The sequence below is a fragment of the Rhinolophus ferrumequinum genome, chromosome 10 (assembly GCF_004115265.2).
Source record: "Rhinolophus ferrumequinum isolate MPI-CBG mRhiFer1 chromosome 10, mRhiFer1_v1.p, whole genome shotgun sequence".
Taxonomy (NCBI): domain Eukaryota; kingdom Metazoa; phylum Chordata; class Mammalia; order Chiroptera; family Rhinolophidae; genus Rhinolophus; species Rhinolophus ferrumequinum.
In genome coordinates, this window is record NC_046293.1 from 47010992 (window position 1) to 47035005 (window position 24014).

At 36.2% G+C, this 24014-nt stretch overlaps 1 protein-coding gene and 1 non-coding gene across 4 annotated transcripts in view; both read right to left on the reverse strand.

Moving 5' to 3' along the window:
- NELL2 (neural EGFL like 2) overlaps positions 1–24014 on the reverse strand; it is a 313252-nt gene that overhangs the window by 85110 nt on the left and 204128 nt on the right. For all 3 annotated transcript variants that reach the window (XM_033118178.1, XM_033118180.1, XM_033118179.1), the window contains exons 15-16: positions 5070–5192; positions 2155–2250 (exon numbers count right to left, since the gene is read on the reverse strand). In XM_033118178.1, the coding sequence (XP_032974069.1) occupies positions 2155–2250; positions 5070–5192 (219 nt within the window). The remainder of the gene's footprint in view (positions 1–2154; positions 2251–5069; positions 5193–24014) is intronic.
- Positions 19718–19841, reverse strand: LOC117029500 (U6atac minor spliceosomal RNA). Its single transcript, XR_004424239.1, has one exon. It is a non-coding gene; the product is annotated as a U6atac minor spliceosomal RNA (small nuclear RNA).

Genomic DNA, 24014 nt, shown 5'->3' on the forward strand with positions numbered 1-24014 from the left:
ATTTTTAGGATAAAACAAGAAATTTGAAGAAATTTGATTTACCCTTGTGGTGGGTCATTCTAGGACCTCCCTGGACAAAGACAGTCTCTTTTCTCTGCCATTAGAGTGACTTCAATAGAAACTTTAAAAAGCACTGATATAAATAAAAAGCCTGGGTTTAGGAGTACAAAGACTTCTGTATTCAGGTGCAAACTCTGTGAACTTAGAAAATAAAAATTAATCACTCTGAACCTAATATTCTCATTTGTAAATGGAGATAATGCCTATCTTGGAGGAGACCTGTGAAGAATAAGATGATATATAGAGAGTATAAGACCCTGAGAAGTTATGTAACTCGTCCAAGGCCACATAACAAGTAAATGGTAGCTAGATTTTGAACCCACATCTGTCCTTCTCAAAGAAAACTTTAAATATTACAGACAGCTACTTAGAGTAATTCTGGGATCATCTTTTTATAGACTGGAAGTTCAGCGATAATTAACTAGAGAAAGCTAAATATACTATTGGGTTATTTTTAACTTCAGTATCATTTTACATTGCGCAGATTAATGTTACATCATTTCAGATTTTCACAATCTCATCGCATAATTTTTTTTTTCCCCAGCACAGAAGAATGATATGTATGATTGGGCATGGCCATTATTCACCACAGATTTTCTGGGACAGCCTTTATTTCATAATTCCACATCACCGACATGCCATAAAAAAGCCAGCATTTCAGTATCGACTCTGTACTAGAAGCACTACAAACTACCATATTCAGGAAACATGATCGCCAGAGGGGTTGAGATACAGGACCACAGTATACCTTGATGTGTGTGGGTGTACTGGTGGAGATGACAGGACAGAAAGTTTGTAGAACTATTGCATCGAAAGGACCTGATTTTGATCTAGTAAATTCTACGATAGTGAATTACCAGAAATCTGTATTTTTAACAAGTTAACAAGCTTTATGGCTGATTCACATGCACAATGAGCTTGGGAACTCCAAATTTAGGAAATGCTCCCCTGAAGAAAGAGTCCCACATATCAAAGATGGCCACTGTGTGTTTTCTATTAGAGACTTTTGTAACCTGTTAGTCACTGAAGTTTGAAAAACACCACTTAGGGTCCTTGGAGAATGAAATGATCTAGTGATGCAAGCCCTTTGGTGAGCATCCTTCTGTGAACAGTGGTAGTATCCAGTCAGTAAAATGTTCACTTCCCAAATGGAGCACAACATTTTCTGTCTCACGTTCTGATCTGTTAGTGTTTTTATTAAACCAGATGACTTTGCAAGTGGGATCGAGACAGGACATGCACTGCATCTGCTGCATTGAAATTTATGGAAAGCACTGTGACGTGGCAACCGCCAATCGCTGGTGGCAGAAGCTTTCTCTTAGGGATTATAACCAGACTTCTGAGGTCATCTGCTATTAGAACCCACTTGACCCAAAGGAACTAAACTACTACTGACATGATTTTAATTAGAACCTAATACTAAAAACACCTTTTTATTCTTAAGGTGTATTTTCAACTGAAGAAACATCTTACTATTGGTCATAAGCTATATACAGACCATATATAGAGGTAGATAGATAGATAGATGATAGATATAGATATAGATAGATATTTAATATTTTTAAAAGTTTCTAGCATTAGTAGCCATGAGAAAAAGTAAGTTTAAAGTGGACTTGAATGAGGAATAATTAAGGAAAAGAAAACTTTAAATATTTTGTAAATAAACAACAATAAGTGAATATTGTATGAGCTAGGTAAAATTTTATTTTAAATTCTCAAATGTGGATGCAGGAGGTAGCGTGTCCTAGGAAGTCAGTTGGCCGTAAGCTTGAAGTCTATGCTTGAACAGTGTCATACAGATTCCAGAAAAAACAGACTCCAAATGAGTAAAACAAATTATGAAGCATAAAACCTTGGCAATCCCACACATCTTTCTGAAAATGTGCGATAGGCTTCTGGTTACAGTAGCTGCAAAACCTCCTTAGAGTGACTCTGGGGAAACACCCAGTGAACATGCATCACTCCTCGCACTTCCTTATTAATAGCTCCATGCTTTGAGAGCCCACTTGGAACCCGAAACATTATTTTACTCATGGATTACTTTATATATCGGCATAAAACTTGATTTTCTAAAAGATGAAATGATATTCTTACCTGTTTCACAGCTGGGTCCAGTGAAGCCTTGTAGGCAGGCACACACGTTAGCGGCAATACAAGCTCCTCCATTCCTACAGCCATCTTTGCAAAATGCTAAAATAATTCAGACACACATAATTTTAGCACTTTAGAAGTAACTCGTTCCAGATAGTCTAAACCCAGCTTCTCTTTGTTCCCTTGGAGATGTGGACATCAAATCACAAATGCTATTAGAGTTTCATATTCATATTCTATTTTCCATACAGGTAAGAAACCAACAGAATTTGTAAAAATAGTGTTCTTTCCAGTGGTAAAGAAATATTTCATCTATAAAATAAAATACTGAACTCTTTGTTACAAAAAAAGTTACCTTACACAACAGGAAGTGCATTAGAATTAGGATTGTATTTATTTCACTGTAACAATCTAGCTTGAAATTAAACCTAAAAAAATGGCAAGTACCGTAGACAGTTTTCTTAGGGAGCAAACCACTATCTAGAGAATAAGATAAGGAAAGAGAAAATGACTGAATCCTATGAGAGGCTCTGATCATCCTATACACTGGCCAAAGTGCCAAAATATTAGAGAAATGCCCTATCTTTCAAAAAGTTCTAAATCAGTCCTGGTGATGAATTAGCCAACAGTAAGAAGAATCTGCACAGTGGTGTTCAGAAAGTCTTGCATTCCCCTGCTAAGGTTAGGTCAAGCTATAGGTTCAAAGGCAAAGCAACTGCACAGTCTCTGGTCTTAGAGTGAATTTGCAAGTGAGTAGGAAAAGGAGTCAAGGTCTGAGCCATTGCAAGGGTGATCTTTTGAGATGCCTTCAAAGAAGGTGAGAGAAACAAGACAGGTAAGAATGAGCCCCCTTAGAAGCTTCTCATACCACTTCAGCTTGTTCTTTGGCTCTGTGAGGCTCAGCGACTGGCAAGGTCTGACATGAATAAACTGGACCAGCTTGTCACATCCATTGGGGCAAAAGCTTTTTCAGTACTTTTCTGGCATGTGTTTCCTCTAATTAGTTAGAATATACTTTCTCAGAGTGGTAAAATGTAGAAATCTGAGATTCAGGTGCTGAGTTCAAAAGGAATGGGGCCCAGAGAAGCCATTCAGCTTCTTTGGTTCTAAGTCCTAATCTGTCTTCATTCTAGGCAAAAGTAATATATAGTCATCAAAGATTTGCAAAGAGATTGAGAATGTAAACCTCATAAATAATAAAGGTACATCCATCAGACCATGCATATATCTTCCTTGGAGTAATCTGCAAGGTTGCAGCCTGTTCTTGCAACATAGGACCCAATGATTCACATCCTACATCTAAACTACTTATCTCTCAGCTTTTGACATTCGCAACAGAGATATACACAGGGATTGAAGAGTCTTTATTCAGGCAACCTGTAGCCCAACTCCCAGAAAAAGTTTATAGATCCTTGAACATGCTCCTTCTTTCAATGATAATAATTATCCATCTACATCTTCTTATGACCTCAATAGTTCTTTAGGCTATAAACTTTATTCTTCACATTTAGTCAGAGTTAGAGTCACATAGAAAGAAGAGAGAGAAGCTATTGGGCTCGCAGATGAAATCTTAAACCCCAAACACTCAGAACATCCATATGCTTTGGGGAAGTCCTAAGCCTTTAGTGTCACTGTACTATGCTATGGACTTTAAAAGTCTGGCTTTTCTCAGGATTTGTCTAATTTCTCCAAGGAAATCTTTGTGGGACTCAGACCCCAAATTTAGTAGGCCTTCTTCATAGTGCTCTAAATTAAAGATTTCATAGATTTTTACAAACCAAAGTTACCCTCTGGGCCTTCCATACCTGCACCCAATGTGTTAATACAGGCCAGGTCCTAAGACCCTCACTCTGGGGCCACTGCATTAACAGCCATCCCTTGTCATTTCCTACCTCCCACACGTACAGTGTTATAGCCAATTGATTTTAGCAAACTCCAGGATGGCAGATACAGTGTATTTGAGGAATGGCCAGTTTTGAAGCTTAAAAAGCCTAAATTAGATAAATCACAAATAAACTGATATGATATAATAAAGAAGATGGATTTTATCCTACGGGAATTGGTGGAGTTTCCATAACAGAACTCTTACTTCCCTTGTGAAGTAGGATGTAAGCTGGGCTAATGAAGGAAAAGAGGGCATTGGTGAAGACTGATTTAACAGATGATGGTAAACTATAGTTGGAATATTCACTGATGCAAATGAAAATCCAATCTCAACAGGACTTTGAAAAGAATCACTGATTAGTATTGACAAACTAGCTAACATCGGAAAGTACAACACATAGAGATCCATTATTCCCAATTAATTAGTACTCACAGCTCAAGAGAGAGGGCAGAGGAGAAAAAAAAAACTGTCAGACTGACTCAAAATGGAGATATTTCACAGTGGATTCTGGTAATAGAACACAAGGGCTGATAGTGGAGCCAAAAAAAAAAAAAAAAAGAAGAAAAGAGAAAAGAAAAACGCTGCCATATTTGTACCCCCCCAAAAAAAACACCTAAACCTGGTAAATTGAATGAAAAGGAAGTCTCAGAGAAATTGAAGCTCAAGAGTTGTAGAAAGAACAGCAGAGGCAAACTGGAAGCAGAGAGACCAGGGTTAGACAATAAAATGTTGAAGTTTACAATTTCAAAGATGGGGCAGTGCTGTATAAAAATGAACGGGATCTGATCTGCTAGAAAGGAGCAGAGACGAAAACCATAGTGAGTGAAGTCAAGAAACATTAAGTCAAAATTATTGAGCAATTTGTCCACTGAAACACTGATGTAATCAGGAAGAAGACTACGGACCATACTGGAAAGCTCTCAGTGACTGGAAAGTGCCCCGAAGTAGGTGACAGTGATGAGAAGGGGTGGAGGGAAGTACAGATGGATTATATTTTCCCTAATGGAAGAGGTGCTGGCATTAAACCTCTTACCTTTGCACGTGGTTCCATTCCCTGTGTAGCCTGGTTTGCAAACACAGTTGTGTCCTCCAACAGTATTGAAGCATAAAGCATTTTCATCACAGTTGTGCTGATTTGTGCTGCACTCATCATGTTCTGAAATGAGAAATACAGTTTTGTTACTCAAAGACAGATTTTCAAAGACGTTATATTTTAAACTGTACCTGCATCTTGTTACTGTGTGGTATTTCTTTCAAATACAGACATATACAGATTATGTATTTAAGAAGAACTCATATTTTGAAGTATTGTATACTCCTGTTGAACTACATACGTAATTTACACACCCATACACCTTGAAAGCAAAAGGATTTGGACAAAAGGCCCACCAGCAGTAGGAAGGAATAGAAGAGGCAAGGATGGGGATTAATTCTCAGAAGCCGATCCCAGAGCCAGCTGTATATGGTCTCCGTGATAAACGTTTGGGGAATTATACACCCGTGAAAGAAATCTGCCACCTAAGTCTTTCCTGTAGTGTGAGAAGCATGATGGAAAAAGATGTCAAATTGTATTGCTCTGCGAATCCTGACCTATAGGATAATGGAGTTGAAGCTTTGGGAGGCAGGTGCCATTCACAGCCACATTCACACTTGCAGGGATAAAGATACACATGCACCCTGCTAGGGGAATATTGGACCTCCTTAGTAAGTTCCCTCCTTCTACAAAGCAAGTATCCTAGTTCTGTTAAACAAGACAAACTTGTCCTTATAAGATATGCAAATATAAATTTCAAAATACACAATCAACATGATACCCCCTTCAACTGTGTGTAACTTGACACTTTTGTAAGCACCGAATCATTTGATTCTCCGAGGACCCCTGTAAGGGAGGTACAACTCATATCATTATCACCATTCTAAAGATGAGTCAACGTTGGTTCAGTGCTTAAGTAGCCTGCCCAAGTTCGCAGGAATATTAAAACCTCAGCATTCTAGCTCAGTGTTCAGCAAACTGTAATGTATAAGTATAGTGAATATGAGAAAGAAAACAGATCTAACATCAAAATCAAGATGAGTAGAAATGAAATATAAGTGAGGAAATGCATACAAATTAGTGCAGTCATCCCAAATCCCTACACAAATATTATTTTAAAACAATATTTTATAATTAAGTATAATTTCAATATACTTACATTGATCAAGGCATTAATTCACTATTATGTAAATCATCAAAGCAAAAGTAAATATTTGCCTTTCATTTAGGAACTCTTTGTATTCCAGGCAATATTTAATATATATTATTCCAGACACTATATCGTAATAGTAATATACCTGTAACTATGAAAGACCTTTCCTCTGGCATGTATAGTTGAGAATAGACTAAAATCACTAATTTCAACTAATAAAAAGAAATGCTCTGTAGTTTATTTTTTAAAAATAAAGACTAACATTTCACAATTATATGTCTGTCCTGTGTTATATAAGCACAAAGTTATGATAATTTTAACTATAACCCTGTAATCATCTTATAGATTATTCCCAATAATTTTTCAGAGGAAAGAGAGATTTCAATCACTAAGGTTTTAGAATTGCATGAACAGATATCTTATTCTCCAAATTCCTGGCTGAATTTTCCCAAATTATACAAAATTCTACCCTTATTATCTAGTATCAGAACATTTCATAGTTTTTATAAATTTATATATATTGATGATAGTTTAGAAAACAGCTGGACTACACGTGGGTCTTCTAATTGGGGTTACCCTTGGACCACCATAAAATTTCAGAGGGTCCAGAATGGGCAGCCCACCTACCTTTGGTTCAGCTGCCCAAAGCAAAATAAATCCTCACTCAAGTTTGCATCTCCTGCCGATTCTGTTCCCAGTGCACTTCAAAGCACTGTTGTTCATCTATAAATCTCTGTATGGACAGTCATAGGCCCCTTAAAGACAGCAGCTGATTGATTTGATGCTGTTTTTATCCCTGCCTTGGTGGTTTTCTTAATTAGACTGTATACTCACTGGGTAGAGAGGTAGGGCCTAACAAGATTCAGTTTAGCATCGAGTATGATAATGTTCAATAAACATTAATTACACACCCTGGTATCTGGTTTCCACTGTTGCCATTTACTCTTGTGCTCACTAAAATGAGTAACTGTGCTCCAAAACAAGTCAAAGGTAAAGACAGCTTTCAAGTTTTTAAATATGTCCGCGTCTTTACACGTATTGTTCCCTTCGGCTGAAGAGCCTACCCCCATGGATTCTCCTGGAAAACTCTTACCAGTTTGAAGGATTACACTAAAATGTCACGTCTTACGTGAAAATAGCTTACTCTATCTCTCCTGCAAAGTTAGGGGTTGCTGTCTGTTTTCCTAGCACATACACAGGCTCTGTTACTGTATTTTATTATAACTGTCTACTTCTTGTTGGTCTTCCATCCTCAAACCTCACCTGGGATTGTGAGTTTTTGAATAAGAACTTTGCCATTTTTCATTGTGCTAATTTCAACATTCAAAGGATATTTCTTGAATAAGTGATTGAAAGAATGAATGGCCAAATAAAGAAAGCTAGGACCTACTTCCTCTGCCATTATTCAAATCAATCCCAATTTGTTCAATTGTAAACTAGATGCCCATTGGGGAAGCTATTGAAAACCTACACTGTTTTTACTGATTTCATTATGCCCTCCCCCCCCAATTTGGGGTATTTCAAATATTAATTAAGGCAGAAGGACATATTTTCAAAACAGAAAATATCAATGCCTTTAAATGATCACTATAAATTTTTTACACTACTTATAATAAAGTTGGTTGTACTTATAATTATCAACTAAAGTAAACTTTAAAAATGCTATAATCTCACAGAAGAATTAACTTTAATTTCATAGCCCTTCACGAAACAGAAACTGAAAGAAGCAAGGAGCAAATATTTTGTAAGGTCATCTCAATTAATAGTTAACTATTGCTGCCCCATATCCAATGTGGTCAAACGTCAACTTCTTACCCTTTCCTTGACTCACATAATCATAAAGACTCCACCACCAACCCATCCATCAGCTTCTCTATTTTTAATACTTCCTCCAATATTTCCAACATATAATAAGTAAAACAAAATAAAATGAGGGAAATACGAAGACAAAATTTAAATCAATACTATGTTCCAGTGTTTGAGAAGAGCATGTCAGAATGTCATAGTGAATGAATTCCAAGTTTTATTTCACATGTACTGAAACGCAGACATTTGAGATCTGATGTTCAGAATATCTATTCCATCAGATTCAATGCTATTTTCACATCCTCAGTAAAATTTCATTGTTCATGTGATATGACAGTCCCAGGAACAGCTGGGATTGAAACTAAATGTACCTCTTTCTGACTCTTCTTTATGAAAAATATTAGAATTGTACCTTTGAAACTTACATAATTTTACTAACCAATATCACTAGCACATGATTATTTTAATCGTTTTTGTATCTATATTAAATTTAAATGAAATGAAAAAAATGAATAAGAATATAGAACGAAATATCATCAGTCAACAGTGTTAAACAAAAGTAATATGAGCGCCAATCATTACAGTACATTATATATACAATCAATAATTTCATAGGGATAGCTGGCCAAGGTTTGTCATGTGGGCCATAATTCGTTTGCTATGAATTTTACATACTATTGAAACTGATTTCATACCAGTGACAAGAGTCAATATAGTAAAAATTCATCTACAGAAAGAAAAGTAATAATATACACACCTGGATTCATCTAAATGCAGATGTTATATATAACAACAATGTTTTAGTTTCACTGATTAATGCCTAACCTGGGTAGGTTAATATATCTAAAACCATTTTAAGACTCCATATGCAACAGTTCATCAGTTATAATAACATACAGTTGGACTTAAATTGAGCTTTAAATTTGGTTTTCATATTGAACTGTTTCCAGAATGAATGTACCATCTAGAGACAAAACAGCCACTCTGAATTTCACATAGCTTTTCCCACCATGATGTCAACGCAGACATACAATACACATAGCATATGTTTTAGTCAAGAATTTCACTATGATACAAAATGCAAATATTATAGAAATTAGGAGTAAAAAGTAATCTTTTAAGTATATCTACATTTAAATTTAATCGAATACAATCTTCTTCAATGTCTATTGTATATTAGAATCTGCTTGGGATAAAAAGATGATTATGAACAGTCCCTGCTTTCAAAGAGCTTATAGTTTAGTTGAGAAGATGATAGGACAAAAACACAAATGCCTTTAGTGCTGGCTTCCTTATGAGAAACACTGAAGTAAAGAAGCCTCTGTTTACGGAGGGGTGCAGAGATCAAAGGAGGGAGCAGTCATTTCTGGTTGGGTCAGGTGAGAATTCAAGAGTGACTTCATGGAGCACAGAGCATTTAACATGGATATTTTTTATGTGTTTTATGTGCAGATTCTAAATTGAAATAGCATTCATATACTTTGCCTCTTTTGTTTTGGGAATCTTGAGGCTCTTACAAATTTGAATGAACCTGAATGATTTGTAATAATCGTAGCTACAATTCAGCTTACTACTTACCACACACTTTATAACGCGCACTATCTCATTTAAACCTCAACTGATTAGAAAACGTTATCATTATTTTCCAGAAAATTGAACTTGTAGTGGAGAAGTTAAGTAGCTTGCCAGAGAACACACAGCCAGTAAGAGGTAGAGCTGTGAATCACGTCTGATTCCAAAACTAGGTTATCGATGGCTATGCAATAGGATTGCCTGACATAGTTAATGCCTGTGTTTACCCCTGTTTTTTTGTTTGTGAATCCTAGTGTTCTTTGTAATTGCCCAGAGGTTTTAACTGTTCATACAGTTTAATGTCTTTTTGTTGTTTGTGGAGTCTTCTATTGCTTCACAATTAGGAAGTTATCCTCTCTTTATTGTATTTTATAGTATTTTTTAAACCTATAGGAGCCTTATTAAGTTTATACAACTCCTTAGGGCAAAAGACTGAGGTACTTCTGTTCATACTAAAATCCACACTCTCACAAGGTTGAGAGAAGTTTTTAAAAGTCAAGGAAGGTATCAATATGATCAAGTTCAAATCTCCGCAAAACAAAGGAACCAGCTCACAGAATTTAGACTCCAGCACTAAAAATACTTCCAACTTAAAAATCTCTGGAAGCTGAACATTAATGAATTTGGCAAACAGACACCTCTAATGTCTGAGAGTCCTCTCGTCTTCCGATAGCAGTGATCCGGCCCTGGTAACAGCATCCAATGCTTCTGGATAATTCTGCTTTACATCCCCAGCAATACCCTAGGTCCTCCAGCTTACACTTTTATACAGTAGATTCTACTCTTGGTAACAGAATATAATATACCTGCATAGCTAGCCCACCACCCTACAAGAATCTTTCTTTTCCTCTGATGGATTTCTTCATCCACAAGAATTAATATTGTCTATGTAGCATTTTCTATTCTCCTGCTCAAATCTAGAAATGCTGGGAAAACAGCAGCTATTATAACATACAGGTGTAAGTTCCACAAAGAAAGCTGCTTCACCAAAGAGGTTCCTGGAATATAAACTTACAGTGGGTAAATTCTCTCTTCATGCAGGATATGGCTCTAAACACACCAACAGCCTACCTCTGGTCTTAACGATTATCTGATTATCAGAAACCTGAGAACAAGCTCCCTTAGGCTTGTTCTTAAGACTGAATAAGTCTTGGTGCAAGGAAGCTCATAAAAGTGTCAATTACACTTGAGCTTATAATAACACCATCAAACTATATGTTTCGAATGGTGGTTTGTCTCAAAATTGTACAGCTGCTTGGTCATTTTCCTCTTATACTTCTGTACACCAGAAATGTTGCCTTAAGATGTCCACAAGTTTTGTAGAAGCTCATCCATGAGTTTCACTCACATACATCCCCACCAGAGTAAATATGTAATTATCTGTACTGGCCTAAGAAGAGCATCAGAACAAGATAGCCCGTGGATCTGCTATGCTGAGTCCTCTGGTGTTACTCTAAAAAGAATGGCGACAACTGTGAGGCCTCAGATAAAAGATGCCATGTCTAGTCTAGCAAATGAAACAACTCTTAGGACTTCTCCACAGCTCCTTAGTACATCCGCAAGATAGTTATTCTACAAGATAATTATTGAAAATGAGTATGAACTGAGTTTAAATCATGTTCTGTATTATAACTCAACAATTCCTACATGGTTTGGGGGTCTATAAGAAAGAACTGAAATTCGTTTTTTCCTTCTTCTCCCTCCTTCTTTCCCTTCTCTCCTCAGACACTTAGTGGTCTGGTGTATGAAGATGTTGTGCTTGCTGTCATCAGCAGCACCAAATCCTCGTAATCAAAAACATTTACGTCCTAATGATTACTTATTTTTAGGGAATACAGTTACAATTCATTACATGGTTTAAAACACCCTCCATCTGCCATTCTGCACTGGCACCATAAGAAAATATGAAGGATAAAGTAGAAAAAAACTGACAAAATGATACAATATTTCAATTAACATTAGCAGGGAGGCAATGTGACAAGGTATATTTGATTTCCAGACAGGCTTGATGTTAGATATCATTTTATCCTAGTTCTGCGGCCCTGAAAAAGTTAGCCAATTTTTCCAAGTTTAAAATGAGGAAATGAAGACCTATATAAGAGAGCTACTGTGAAGAATAAACTTCAATGATGAAGGCAAAGAGCCAGGCAAATAACAGATACTCGATACATACTAGTTACCTTCTCATCTTATCATCTACTTCAGTGGGAAATTTTCTTTTGCCTTTATTGACTAGATAATGTCCTCTCTTTTCTATTTCAGTTCTGCGGAGAAAACCTAAATGTCTCATAGAGTTTGCTCTCTTCCTAATCTTTTCTGAAATCAAATACATTTTGAACATTTTTCTGGTTTCCAAAATGCCATTACTTTCAATGGTTACATCAAAGGAAAAAAATCTTGGTATCATACTTACACAAATCTATTCAGTTTATTTCTTATGATTAGCTTATTTACTCAATTGATATTACAGAGAAAAATCTATTTACTGCAATGCCGTCTTACCAGAGATCTACTTTTAATACTATTACAGTGACTACAAGAAATTATACTTGAAACCTGCTCAATGCCCACATTAGCAGAGAACCCACTACAACTCATTTTTAACAAGAAAGCATTTTTTGTTCACTAGTTCTCAGGTTTCCTGTTCGCTGACCACACCAATTCAATTCTGACTTCTTGTTCTTCTTCAGTTTGTTTGGCAGCTAGAAATTTGTTCAGAGTTCTTTCCCCTGACATGCTTGGTTTATTTTCTTCTAGTCTTTTCACTGATATGCTCAGCTTCCTTTCCTCATCCTTACTTGATCAATAATTTTAACAACCAAAGCATATTCAAATTTCCTCTGTCCTCTTGCAGTACTTTCTCAGAGTAATCTAAATTCTGGTTTTATGGCCAAAATTTTTTTTCTTATTTTGTGTTTCATGAAATAAGTATTGTCAGAACACATTGTAGGGCAAAAAAAGGATTGTAACTATCAGCCAGGTGACTTACATTTATTTTTTCAAAACACGTTTAGAAAGCTTCTCCGATGTGTTTCTAGTGCTGTGGAGGACACAAAGGATGCATGAACTTGGACTTGTGACCTCAAGGAACTTTTGAACTATTATAGGGCTGGTGATATGAATAGATAACTCTGATATATTGTAGAAGTGTTTTAGTGCTATAAAAGAGAAAATAATAATAATAATAATAATAATAATAATAATAATGACAATAGCTAATCCTTAAGTGCTCACTATATCCATAAAGCACTACACTAAGTGTTTTATACACATTATGCATTTCCATATTCTCAAAAATCTTTTCAGGTAGGTACCATTATTATTCCTATATTCCAAATGGGAACACAGTGCTTTCTTAGAGCAACTATATATCTTGCCCAACAACATATAGCCAGAATTTGCCTTCAGTGTTTAAAAAAACTGCAACCTATAAAGAGGAAAAGATGAGGATTGACAAGAGTCTGGGAAAATATATAGCAAATAGGCCAAACAAGTAGGTCTTGCAAGATAGAAGTGTTTTAACAGGAAAAGGAAAAAGATGGGAAAGAGCATTCCACATGGAGAGAACACAGGTGCAAAGAGAAAAGCATAGGGGAGGGGAGGGCCATGAAGTGCTTGTGCTTGAGCTGGCAAACGGTACGATTAAATGGGAATAGTAAGAAAAAAGTGTGGGTAGGGTCAGAAACACAACATGCTCTTATCTGGTGGGCAATAAAGAGCCACTTCTAGATGTACAATAAAAGGTAGCATGATGAAATTAGAGTTGACATTTAGGGAAGTTAACAGTAGTGTGAAGAAGAGGTGAGACTAACTTTCCTCAGCAAAGTGGGTGTCCCACGTTAGCAAGGTAGCAATCCTCTTTCTCTACTTAATCTGTATTTCTTTCTTTTGTTCTTTTCTTTTAGAGTCAGAGTTAGATTATTATTGAGAATTGAGATCTGTGCAAAACTGAGAGGTGAAGCAAAAGGAGGAAGAGAGGGTAGGGTGAAGAAAGCAAACAGAACTAAATGTTTATTCCCTGCAAATGCTGTGCTGAGTAATGCATATGTGCAACATAAGAAAGTACTTCAGGTGGTGACCAGATGGCTCAGTTAGTTAGAGTGCAAACTCTCAACAACAGGATTGTGGTTCGATTCCCACATGGGCCAGTGAGCTACGCCCTCCGCAACTAGACTGAAGAAAACAAGTTGTCGCTGAGCTTCCGGAGGAGTGGCCAGAGGCTCAGTTGGTTGGAGTGTGGGCTGTCAACAACATGGTTGCCAGTTCAAACGGTGACTGAATGTGGACCTGAGCTGCGCCCTCCACAACTAGATTGAGGAACAGTGACTTGGAGCTGATAGACCCTGGAGAAATACACTGTTCCCCAATAAAAAAAATTAAAACAAACAAACAAAAAGGAAAGTACTTCAGAACACAGTAAGAATAGTTGGGAAGCTAGCACCAAAATCGTAAGATTCAAATCCCTTTCAGACAGGAATCACATCTTATTCATTTTATACATCCCAGACCCTATGCTTTTGTGGAATTAAACACAGGGCCTGAAATGAAAAAACAAGTGATGGGAAAAGGGGCAGATTTAGACAAAGAACTGATGGTCCCACAGTGTGTCAATATTTGAGCCAAGTGGAAGAATGCATTTAAAATAACAGGTTTCAAGGATAGAGGGTGGTGGAGAGATGAATAGAAGTTAGAGGGCTTCTTACTTTTAGGAATTTTGTTATTCTTGGTTTGGTTGGCTTGACTTGGTTATTATGGCAAAAAAAGACAATAGAATCAAGAAGTCAAAATATAAAATTAAAGATCATATTAGGCATATGAGTTTACTCTGTTAATGGTGTAACAAGCTGAGTAAAAAGTCTCCACTCAAAATATGTCAGTTAGATAAACCATTTAGATAGTAAACCCTTGGGCCAAATTCATCAATTGCCCCCAATATCCAACACAATGATTGGCATGAAGTTGGTCTCCAATGAATCTTAGTTCAAAAATGAATCAATCACTATAAAGTATGTCTCAATCTAACATGTAAAACATTCAGAGAGACCTGCTAATGCAAAATATTCAACTTATTCTATAGTGCCAATCCTGCACATCTGTTTTCTTTTCCATTTCCCCCACCAGTAATGCTGTTCTCTCTTCAAATGCCTGCCCCATCCTCATCCCCTCACTCTAGGCACACAAACCTAGGAACAACTACTCAGAAAACCATCCAAGTCATCAGGAAATAACATCTTCAGGTTTCACAACCACAGATGAATCTGCAACTAAATCTACCTTTGTGCCTTATTTCTCCAAAACCAGGAATTTGGGAGTCACCAAAGCCTTCTTTTCCCTTCTTCCCATCTGCCAAATTCAGGGACCAATTTATTTAAATTCTTCTTTGGCAGTCAGTTCTCATTTCCATCCCCCACATCTCCCTCCCCACTGCTCTGCTGCTGCCCAATTTTAGGGACTAAATATCTCTTTTGGATTACTGCGATAGCCTCATGATGACAATACTGCCCCAGTTTTGTCCATCTCCAAAACATTATCAGAATGGCTTTTCAAATAAAATCTGATCCCCTCAATCTCTCTCACTCCTCCATCTCTCTTAATTTTTTTAGTGACACACCCTTGTTTTTGCAAGCCATCAAGTCACCTCTTACTGATCAAGACTTTCGTTACGACACTTTGCTCCTATCAAATTGCACCATTCACAACTCCCCCATTGCATTACTTTATCAATTATATCATTCATTGAGACTCTACAAAGGCCAAAGATCATACCAGTGAAATATCTGTATATTTCACACATGTGTGCCTGCTTTTTGCCCAGAAATCTCTTCCCCACTTTCTTTGCCTAACTCTCCTACTTATTTATGGCTCACTCAGATCAAATAATGCCTCCTTCTTCAGAAAAACTCTCTTAAAACTCTCACTCTAGAAGTGACAACTGACACCACAGAAATACAAAGGATTATAAGAAAATACTATAAACAAGTATATGCCAACAAATTAGAAAATCTGGAATATATAGATAAATTCCAAGAACACAATTTTCCAAAACTGAGTTAAGAAGAAACAGAAAATCTGAACAGACCAATAACTATTAACAAAATTGAATCAGTAATCAAAAAATTCCCAACAAATAAAAGTTCTGGACTGCATGGCTTCACAGGTGAATTTTACCAAACATTCAAAAAAGAATTAACACCTATCCTTTTCAAACTTTTCCAAAAAATTTAAGAGGAGGATAGGTTCCCAAGCTCATTTTATGAGGCCAACATTATTCTGATTCCAAAACTAGGAAAAAAAAAAAAAAAAACACTACAAAAAAGGAAAAGTATAGAACAATGTCCCTGATGAATACAGATGCAAAAATCCTCAACAAAATATTAGCAAACCGAATTCAGCAATACTTTAAAAAGATCATGCACCATGATTAGATGGGATTTATTCCTGGGATACAAGACTGGTTCAATATCCTCTAATCAATTAACATGATATATCTCATAAACAAAATGAAGGATAAAAATCACATGATTATATCACTAGATGCAGAAAAAGCATTTTACAAAATCCAGCATCCAGTTATGATTAAAAGCTGTCAGTAAAGTGGGCATAAAGGGAACACATTTCAACATAATAAAATCCATATGTGATCAACCCACAGTTAACATCATACTCAATGGTGAAAACCTAAAAGCATTTTCCTTAAAATCAGGGATGAAACAAAGATGTCCACTTTCACCACTTGTATTCAACATAGTATTGGAACTCCTAGACACAGCAATCAGAAAAGAAAAAGAAATAAAAGGTATCCAAATTGTAAAGGAACGAGTGATTATTTGTAGATGGCATGATATTATATATGGAGAACCCTAAAGATGCCACTCAAAAAACTATTAGAACTGATAAATGAATTCAGTAAAATAGCAGGATACAAAATTAATATACAGAAATCGGCTGCAGTTTTTACACCAATAATGAACTATCTAAAAGAGAAATTAAGAAAATAATCCTATTTACAATTGAATCAAAAAAATACCCAGGAATAAATTTAACCAAGGAGATAAAAAACCTGGACTTGGAAAATTATAAGACATTGAAAAAACAAATTGAAGAAGATACAAATAAAGGGAAGCATATACCGTGCTCATGGACAGGAAGAATTAACATCATTAAAATGTCCGGACATCTTATTAACAACATGATGTTAATTCTTCCTATCCATGAGCACAGTACATGCTTCCATTTACTTGTATCTTCTAGAAGAGGGAAAAGGGGGTCAAATATATAGTAAGGGAAGAAGAACTGCCTCTGGGTGGTAATCACGCAATGTAATATATAGGTGACATATTATAGAAATGTACACTTGAAACCTATATAATTTTACCAACCAATGTCATAATAATTTTAATAAATAAAAAAAATGTCCACACTACCCAAAGGAATCTACAGATTCAAATCAGTCCTTAACAAAATATTAAGGGCATTTTTTCATAGAATTAGAAAAAATAATCCTAAAATTTATATGGCACCACAAAAGACCCAAAATAGCCAAAGCAATCTTGAGAAAGAAGAACAAAGTTGAGGGTATCATGCTACCTGATATCAAACTATAATATAAAGCCATAGTAATCAAAATGGCATGGTACTGGCATAAAAAACAGACACATAGATCAATGGAACGGAATAGAGAATCCAGAAATAAATGCACCTCTGTATGGTCAATTAATCTATGACAAAGAAGGAAAGAATTACAATGGGGTAAAAACAGTCTGTTTACTAAATGGTGCTGGGAAAACTGGACAGATACATGCAAAAAAATGAAACTGGACCACCTTCTTACACTATATACAAGAATAAAATAAAAATGGATTAAAGGCTTAAATGTAAGAACCCAAACCATAAAACTCCTAAAAGAAAACATGGGCAGTAAACTCTCTGACATTACCTTCAGTAATATTTTTGTTGATATATCTCCTCAGGCAAGGCAAACAAAAGAAAAAATAAATAAACAAATGGGACTACATCAAACTAAAAAGTTTTTGCACACCAAAGGAAACCATCAACAAAATGAAAAGCAACCTACCGATTGGGAGAAGATATTCACCAATGATACATCTGATAAGGGGCTAACATCTAAAATTTATAAAGAATGCATACAATTTAACACGAAAAAAACAAATAATCAGATTGAAAAAAGGGTAGAGAACCTGAACAGACACTTCTCCAAAGAGGACATACAGATGGCCAATAGACGTATGAAAATATACGCAATGTCATTAATCATCAGAGAAATGCAAATAAAAACCACAATGAGATATCATCTCACATCTATGAGATATGAGATAAATAAATCAACAAATAAGTGTTGCCGAGGATGTGGAGAAAAGGGGTAACTTGTGCACTATTGGTGTGATTGCAAATTGGTGCAGTCATTATGGAAAACAGTATGGAGGTTACTCAAAAAATTAAAAATAGAACTATCTTATGATCTAGCAATTCCACTTCTGGGTATTTATCTGAAGAAAACCAAAACATTAATTCTAAAAGACACATGCACCCCTATGCTCATTGCAGCCTTATTTACAATAATGTAGACATGGAAGCAACCTAAGTGTCCTTCAACAGATGATTGGATAAATATGTGGTGCATTTATACAATAGAATATTACTCAGCCATAAAAAGACTGAAATCTTACAATTTGTGACAGCATGGATGGGCATTATGGTAAATGAAGTAAGTCAGACAAAGAGAAACAAATACCATATAATTTCACTTAATATGTGGAATCTAAATAACAATATAAATGATAACAAAACAGAAACAGATTCATAGATACAGAGAACAAACTGATGGCAGGGGGTTGGGGGTAAAAAAAGGTGAAGGGATTAAGAAGTACAAATTGGTAATTACAAAATAGTCACAGGGATGTAAAGTACAGCATAGGGAATATAGTCAATAATATTGTAACAAATATGTATAGTGCCAGGTGGGTACTAGACTAGTTGGGGGATCACTTTGTAAATCATACAAATGTTTAATCATTATGGTGTATATCTGAACTAATGTAAAACAATAATTAATGTCAACTATAATTGAGAAAATAAAAATAAGGTAAAACAAACAAAACAAAACAAAAATACCAAACTCTAGATGAGCCCCAGAGAACCCACAGAGTTTTGTGCTTAATTGTATTGTAACACTTGAAAGCCAGAATGTACAGTAAAGAATAAGGACTTTGGAGCCAGGGTGCCTCAGTTTAAAGCCCGACTCTGCCTTTCGAGCTATCAGGTCTTGAACAAAATAATTTAATTCCTCTAAATCATAGTTTCCTCCTCTGTTAAATGGATCTAATAACAGTACAGGAATAAACTCTCCAGCAAGATCTGGGGCAGTACTCAGTAATCAAATAAATATTTCTGTAATGAAAGTATGACTATTCATACCAAATTAGATAAATAAAGATGAGAAATAGCATCACATCAGGTCAAATTTTGCTGTCAAAATTTTGCTGTCAAATGAATTTAAAAAATAAACATTCAATTTCCACAGCTGTCCGGACATTTCCGAGTTCAGAACTGTAGATCAGGGATTGTGTGTCTGTATGTTCTTCATGGAGTTAAAAGGATTAGATGAGGAAATGTCTGGGAAGCACTGAGAATAATCCTGGTGCAGGTGAAGAATGCTTCATAAGTTAGCATTAGACTACCATTAATTCTCTTATCCATCCCTCATTAATCAGTACCCTCCTTGAGGCAGGAAACTTTTATTACAGATCTTTGTTTTTTGTGTGCGTGTTTGTTTGTTTGTTTGTTTTTTTCAGTTACAGATGACAGTCAATATTATTTTACATTAGTTGCAAGTGTACAACATGATGGTTTGACATTTATATCATTTATGCAGTGATCCCCCCCAATTAGTTGTTGCAACATGACTGACTATATACTCGATGCTGTACTTTACATCCCAGTGATTATTTCACGACTATCAATTTGTACTTCCTAATCCCTACCCCTTTTTCACCCAGCCCTCCAACTCCCTTCCCTTCTGGCAACCATCAGTTTGTTCTTTGCACCTATGAGTCTGTTTCTGTTTTGTTTGCTTGTTTGTTTGTTTTGCTCTTATTAATAAAACCAACGGTTAGATGCCACAAAATAGGTGACACTGCCTTTACCATATGCTGTCGTCAGGCCTGAGGCCTCTTCCATCCTGGTCAAGGGGCGTGCTAACCTTCTCTCCTTTCATATGACACTATTATTAATCTTGGAATCCTCAGTTCTTGCCATAACACCTGACACATTTTAGGTGCTTGGTAAATGTGGACAGATGAATAATGGTCAGGCTTCGATCTATACAAAATCAACACTTTCAATTTCTCACAGTATTTTACATCTGGAATTCCCTGTACTGATCCAAACTCCATGCAACATCCCAAGATTTAAAATTTAGAGTAGTACCTATGCACAGCTTAAGAGATCATGATGCTTAACTTCACTGAGGCAAAAGGTCAAGGTTGCTGCCCCTATGTTTTCATGTTAGTGTTGCCCCTAACTTTGGTAAGAGGAATCTTTTTCCATTTATTGACATTTATTTGAAAGAAAGGAAAGGCTTTCACGAAGCAAGGGAAAACCTCTACGGGTGAAATAAATCATCCCTGCCTAACCCCACGTGATCTACTTGTTTCTTGACAGCCCTAAGGCCGGCCTGCTTTAATACCTACACAAAAATAAGATGGGAGAGAATATTCAACAAACTACACCATTAACAAGTACCTCAAGACAAAATGCAACATCAAAGGGGACTTCTGAAATTTACAGTTATCTATGAAAACAACCACAGTATTCCAACCTAGCCAGTCTTTTGAACACACCTGGAACAGACACTGTATTCTAATCTTTTGCCTTCCATTTTACAGAAAGTAGGATGAGTCCTCAGATTTTAAAGGGTTGTAACTATGGGGGCAAAGGAGATCCATCAACCTTTTCACTTGGGGAGTTAATTTTAAAAATGAGTTTCATTATAAAATTCATCTCTTAGAACATGTTATTTGAGTTTCTATCACAGCAAAATATAAGGTATAAGACGATTTTCTATTCCAGATTATTATATATATTGTTCTTCAGTGTGCATGGTAAAACATAAACTGTGTATATAAAAGTATCTTTTGTGCACTTTTATTTCATGCTTCTGTGTGTACTGTGTGCTTCAGAGCATTCAATTATCTCTGACATTTTAGAGCTAATATCTTTTAATGTCTACTGGCAATAATATGCTTATTGGTGCTACATTTATGTGTTAAATTCTACTATGCATATGTATGAGTTGTGATTGTTATAAGATGAACAAGTCAGAATCCCTGTCAAGATATTTATAGATATTGTTTCCTCATAAAATGCATTTCTTTATAAAATGTATTTATGTGTGTGCATATATGTGCATGTATGTGTGTGAATGTATTTTATATACATACATATATATACATATATATATAAGTATATGTGTATATATGTATAATTGATATGTACTAGATATATAGAGATATTAGGTAGCAAGTTCGTGAGTAACTTACCCCTGTGTTTTGTTTCGTTGTTGAGTGGCAGGAATCAATGTAAGAGTATAGTGAAACCTTGTTGTTGTTTTTGTTTTTTTTTTGTTTTTTTCATTTAACAGTCATCTTTTTTAAATTCCAAAAAGAATTTTCTCTTCTGATAATATGGTTAGAGTGCCTCTTCTTTCAATATTATATATTTTTCAAAATTTTTAAATGGCTTTTATTCTAAACCTCATTCTGAATGACTCACTTTTCCTTGATTAGTTTTCTTCAAAGGCGATAATTCTTTTCTCACTGTTTCTCACAGAGGGGAGCACTAGCCCCCAGGAATCAATAAAAGTGTTCAGAGGAGTTTGAGAAAGACTTTAATCTGCCAACTCATCATTCACTTTCCCTGAATAGGGAGCACCCCACCTCAACAAGCTAACAATACTTCCCTTCTCTTTAAGTCCATTATTTGTCCTTAAGCCTTTGGCCTCTTAGATCCCAATCAGATTGGCTGCTTGAACGTGAATAGAAATTCGACCTCAAGACCAGAAGATGTGTAGCTTAAGGAACAGCTGAATAACAACAAATGGGGTGGATTCTGGTCCAAACTTTTTGTACTTTCCCTTTTTATTTCACCTCTTGCCTTCTTACATCTTGGCTTCTTGCCCTTGTGTCCCAATTGTAAGTTTTACTTACACTCCTTTCTAATTTACTCATTCCACTTTCTTTTACTATTGAACAGTATCAATTAATTTTTTTTTTTAAATTGTAACTTATAACCTTCTCCCTGACTGCAAGTATATGTTTTAATTGCAATCAGCATTGTCCCACTCTAGGGAAAACACTTGTTCTTTGTATCCATGGTTCTCATTCAACCCCTCCTCTAATTACACCCCACACAGCCTTCTGTCTTCTCCGCCTTTCTCTGGGGACCCAGATCTGGTACAACTGGCAAGTAAGTGTATTTAAAGACTCCCCCTTTTATTTTTATTTAAACATGTTCCACATATCTTCCCACAAATTATAACGAACCTCTAGTCACTCACTCTGGATGTCCCTTTAAGGTACAGTGGGACAAAAGGAGGAAGGCAGGAAGGTGAAATGGGAAGAATTTGCAGTCGCCAAAGACTAGCTGGCACAACTAGCCTCCTATGGCAGGCTGACCAAGCTGACTGTGACTCATTTCTTCACAGGCTGGCCCCGCTTCTCTGTGTTCTCATCTGGCCTCTGCATTCCCCATCCTTTATCCCAACCCACTGTACCTCGAAACAAAATGATAAACTAAATGCTATGGACTGAATGTGTGTGTCTCCCCCAAATTCGTATGTTGAAGCCTAATCCCCAGAGTGATGGTATTTCAAGGTGGGCCCTTTGGGGGTGATTAGGTCATGAGGGTGGAGCCCTCACAAATGGGATGAATGCTCTTACAAAAGACACCCCAGAGAACTCTCTGGCCTCTTTTGCCATGTGAGAACACAAGGAGAAGAGAGCTGTCTAGGAACCAGGAAGCAGGCTCTTACCAGACACCAAATCTGCCAATGCCTTGATCTTGGCTTCTCAGCCTCCAGAATGGTGTTTAAGCTACCCAGTCTGTGGTATTTTTGTTATAGAATCCCAGACAGACCGAGACACTAAATCAAAATGATTATTTTCAAAGTGGACTATGACCAATCGTAAAAGTCCCAGAGCTGAGATAAACAAAAAGATGCAATCATGATTGGAAACTTTTAACAAAAAGAATTCTCTAGAAGAAAAGATGGAAATCATTCAGCTCTCTATATATTTCGGAAAAACTGAATGCAGGAAAAGTACAGTACGGATGGTAATTATAGATTTATTTGGGGAATAGAAACATAGAAGTGCAGAGATTGATTTGTCCTCTTTCTTCCTACTCCCATTCCCGTCCTCATCATTGTCGTGGCTTAGCATGTTGGCCTAGCTGTTTCCTTAGCTGCTATGCTCCCTCTGTCACAGACTAACACCTTGGATGGCAGTGCAGTTGTCTATTTACTTACCAATCTTTGCTTCTAGACTACGATCTCCTTGAGGACAATGTGTTTTGTTTTTATACTCCAATTGACATAACGAAGTACAGATAAAGGGGTGTTATCCCTGCCATAATGGGCATCAACCAACTGCCTAGCCATCCCTAGACATCTAAGTAGAGATAGAATGTAGGTTTGAAGTGTAAATGAAGTTCTAAAAGGAGACCCCTAGCACCCTAGTCAAGCATATTTTCACTGTCACACTTTCTGCAGGTAGCCCTGGTATATCCTGAGTGTTTGGCAGAGTGCTTCACTGAAACTTAATGCTCCATTTATGTTTGTTAATTGAATATTTTCATGCATAAAAAAATGAATCACTTTGGCATGAGACACCAAAAGAAGAAAAAATATCCATCTAAGATGCTATAAGAAGCTCCTGGCCTGAATGCTGAATATGCACAAAAAAGGCTTTTCTTCAGGTCTGATTGGATTTATACTCCTAAACTCTCCTTTCTCTGTAGCTATTCAACTATTCTGGAGAGAAATACCTGGAAAAAAGTCACTTATCTGTGTTTAATTGAGTCTAGCAACACATTAGCATATCTCAAAATCTTTCCAAAATGGGGTTGAAAAACTCAAGCATGCTGGCACAAAGTTAGCATTTTTTTTCTCCTTTGTGATGATTCCTGCCAGTTCTACATTATCTAAGGTAAAATGAACCTCAAAGTAATACAAGGCATCAAAAAATACCAAAAGAACCTCAACTGCAATCATTAGTCTTCTCTAACATCTATTCAAAAGAATTTCCCCTAAGTTTGAAATTACGTGATTTTTTTAAAAGTGGCCATACATTTACCAATATATTTGAGAATATTCAGTTAAATATGTAAATATACCCACC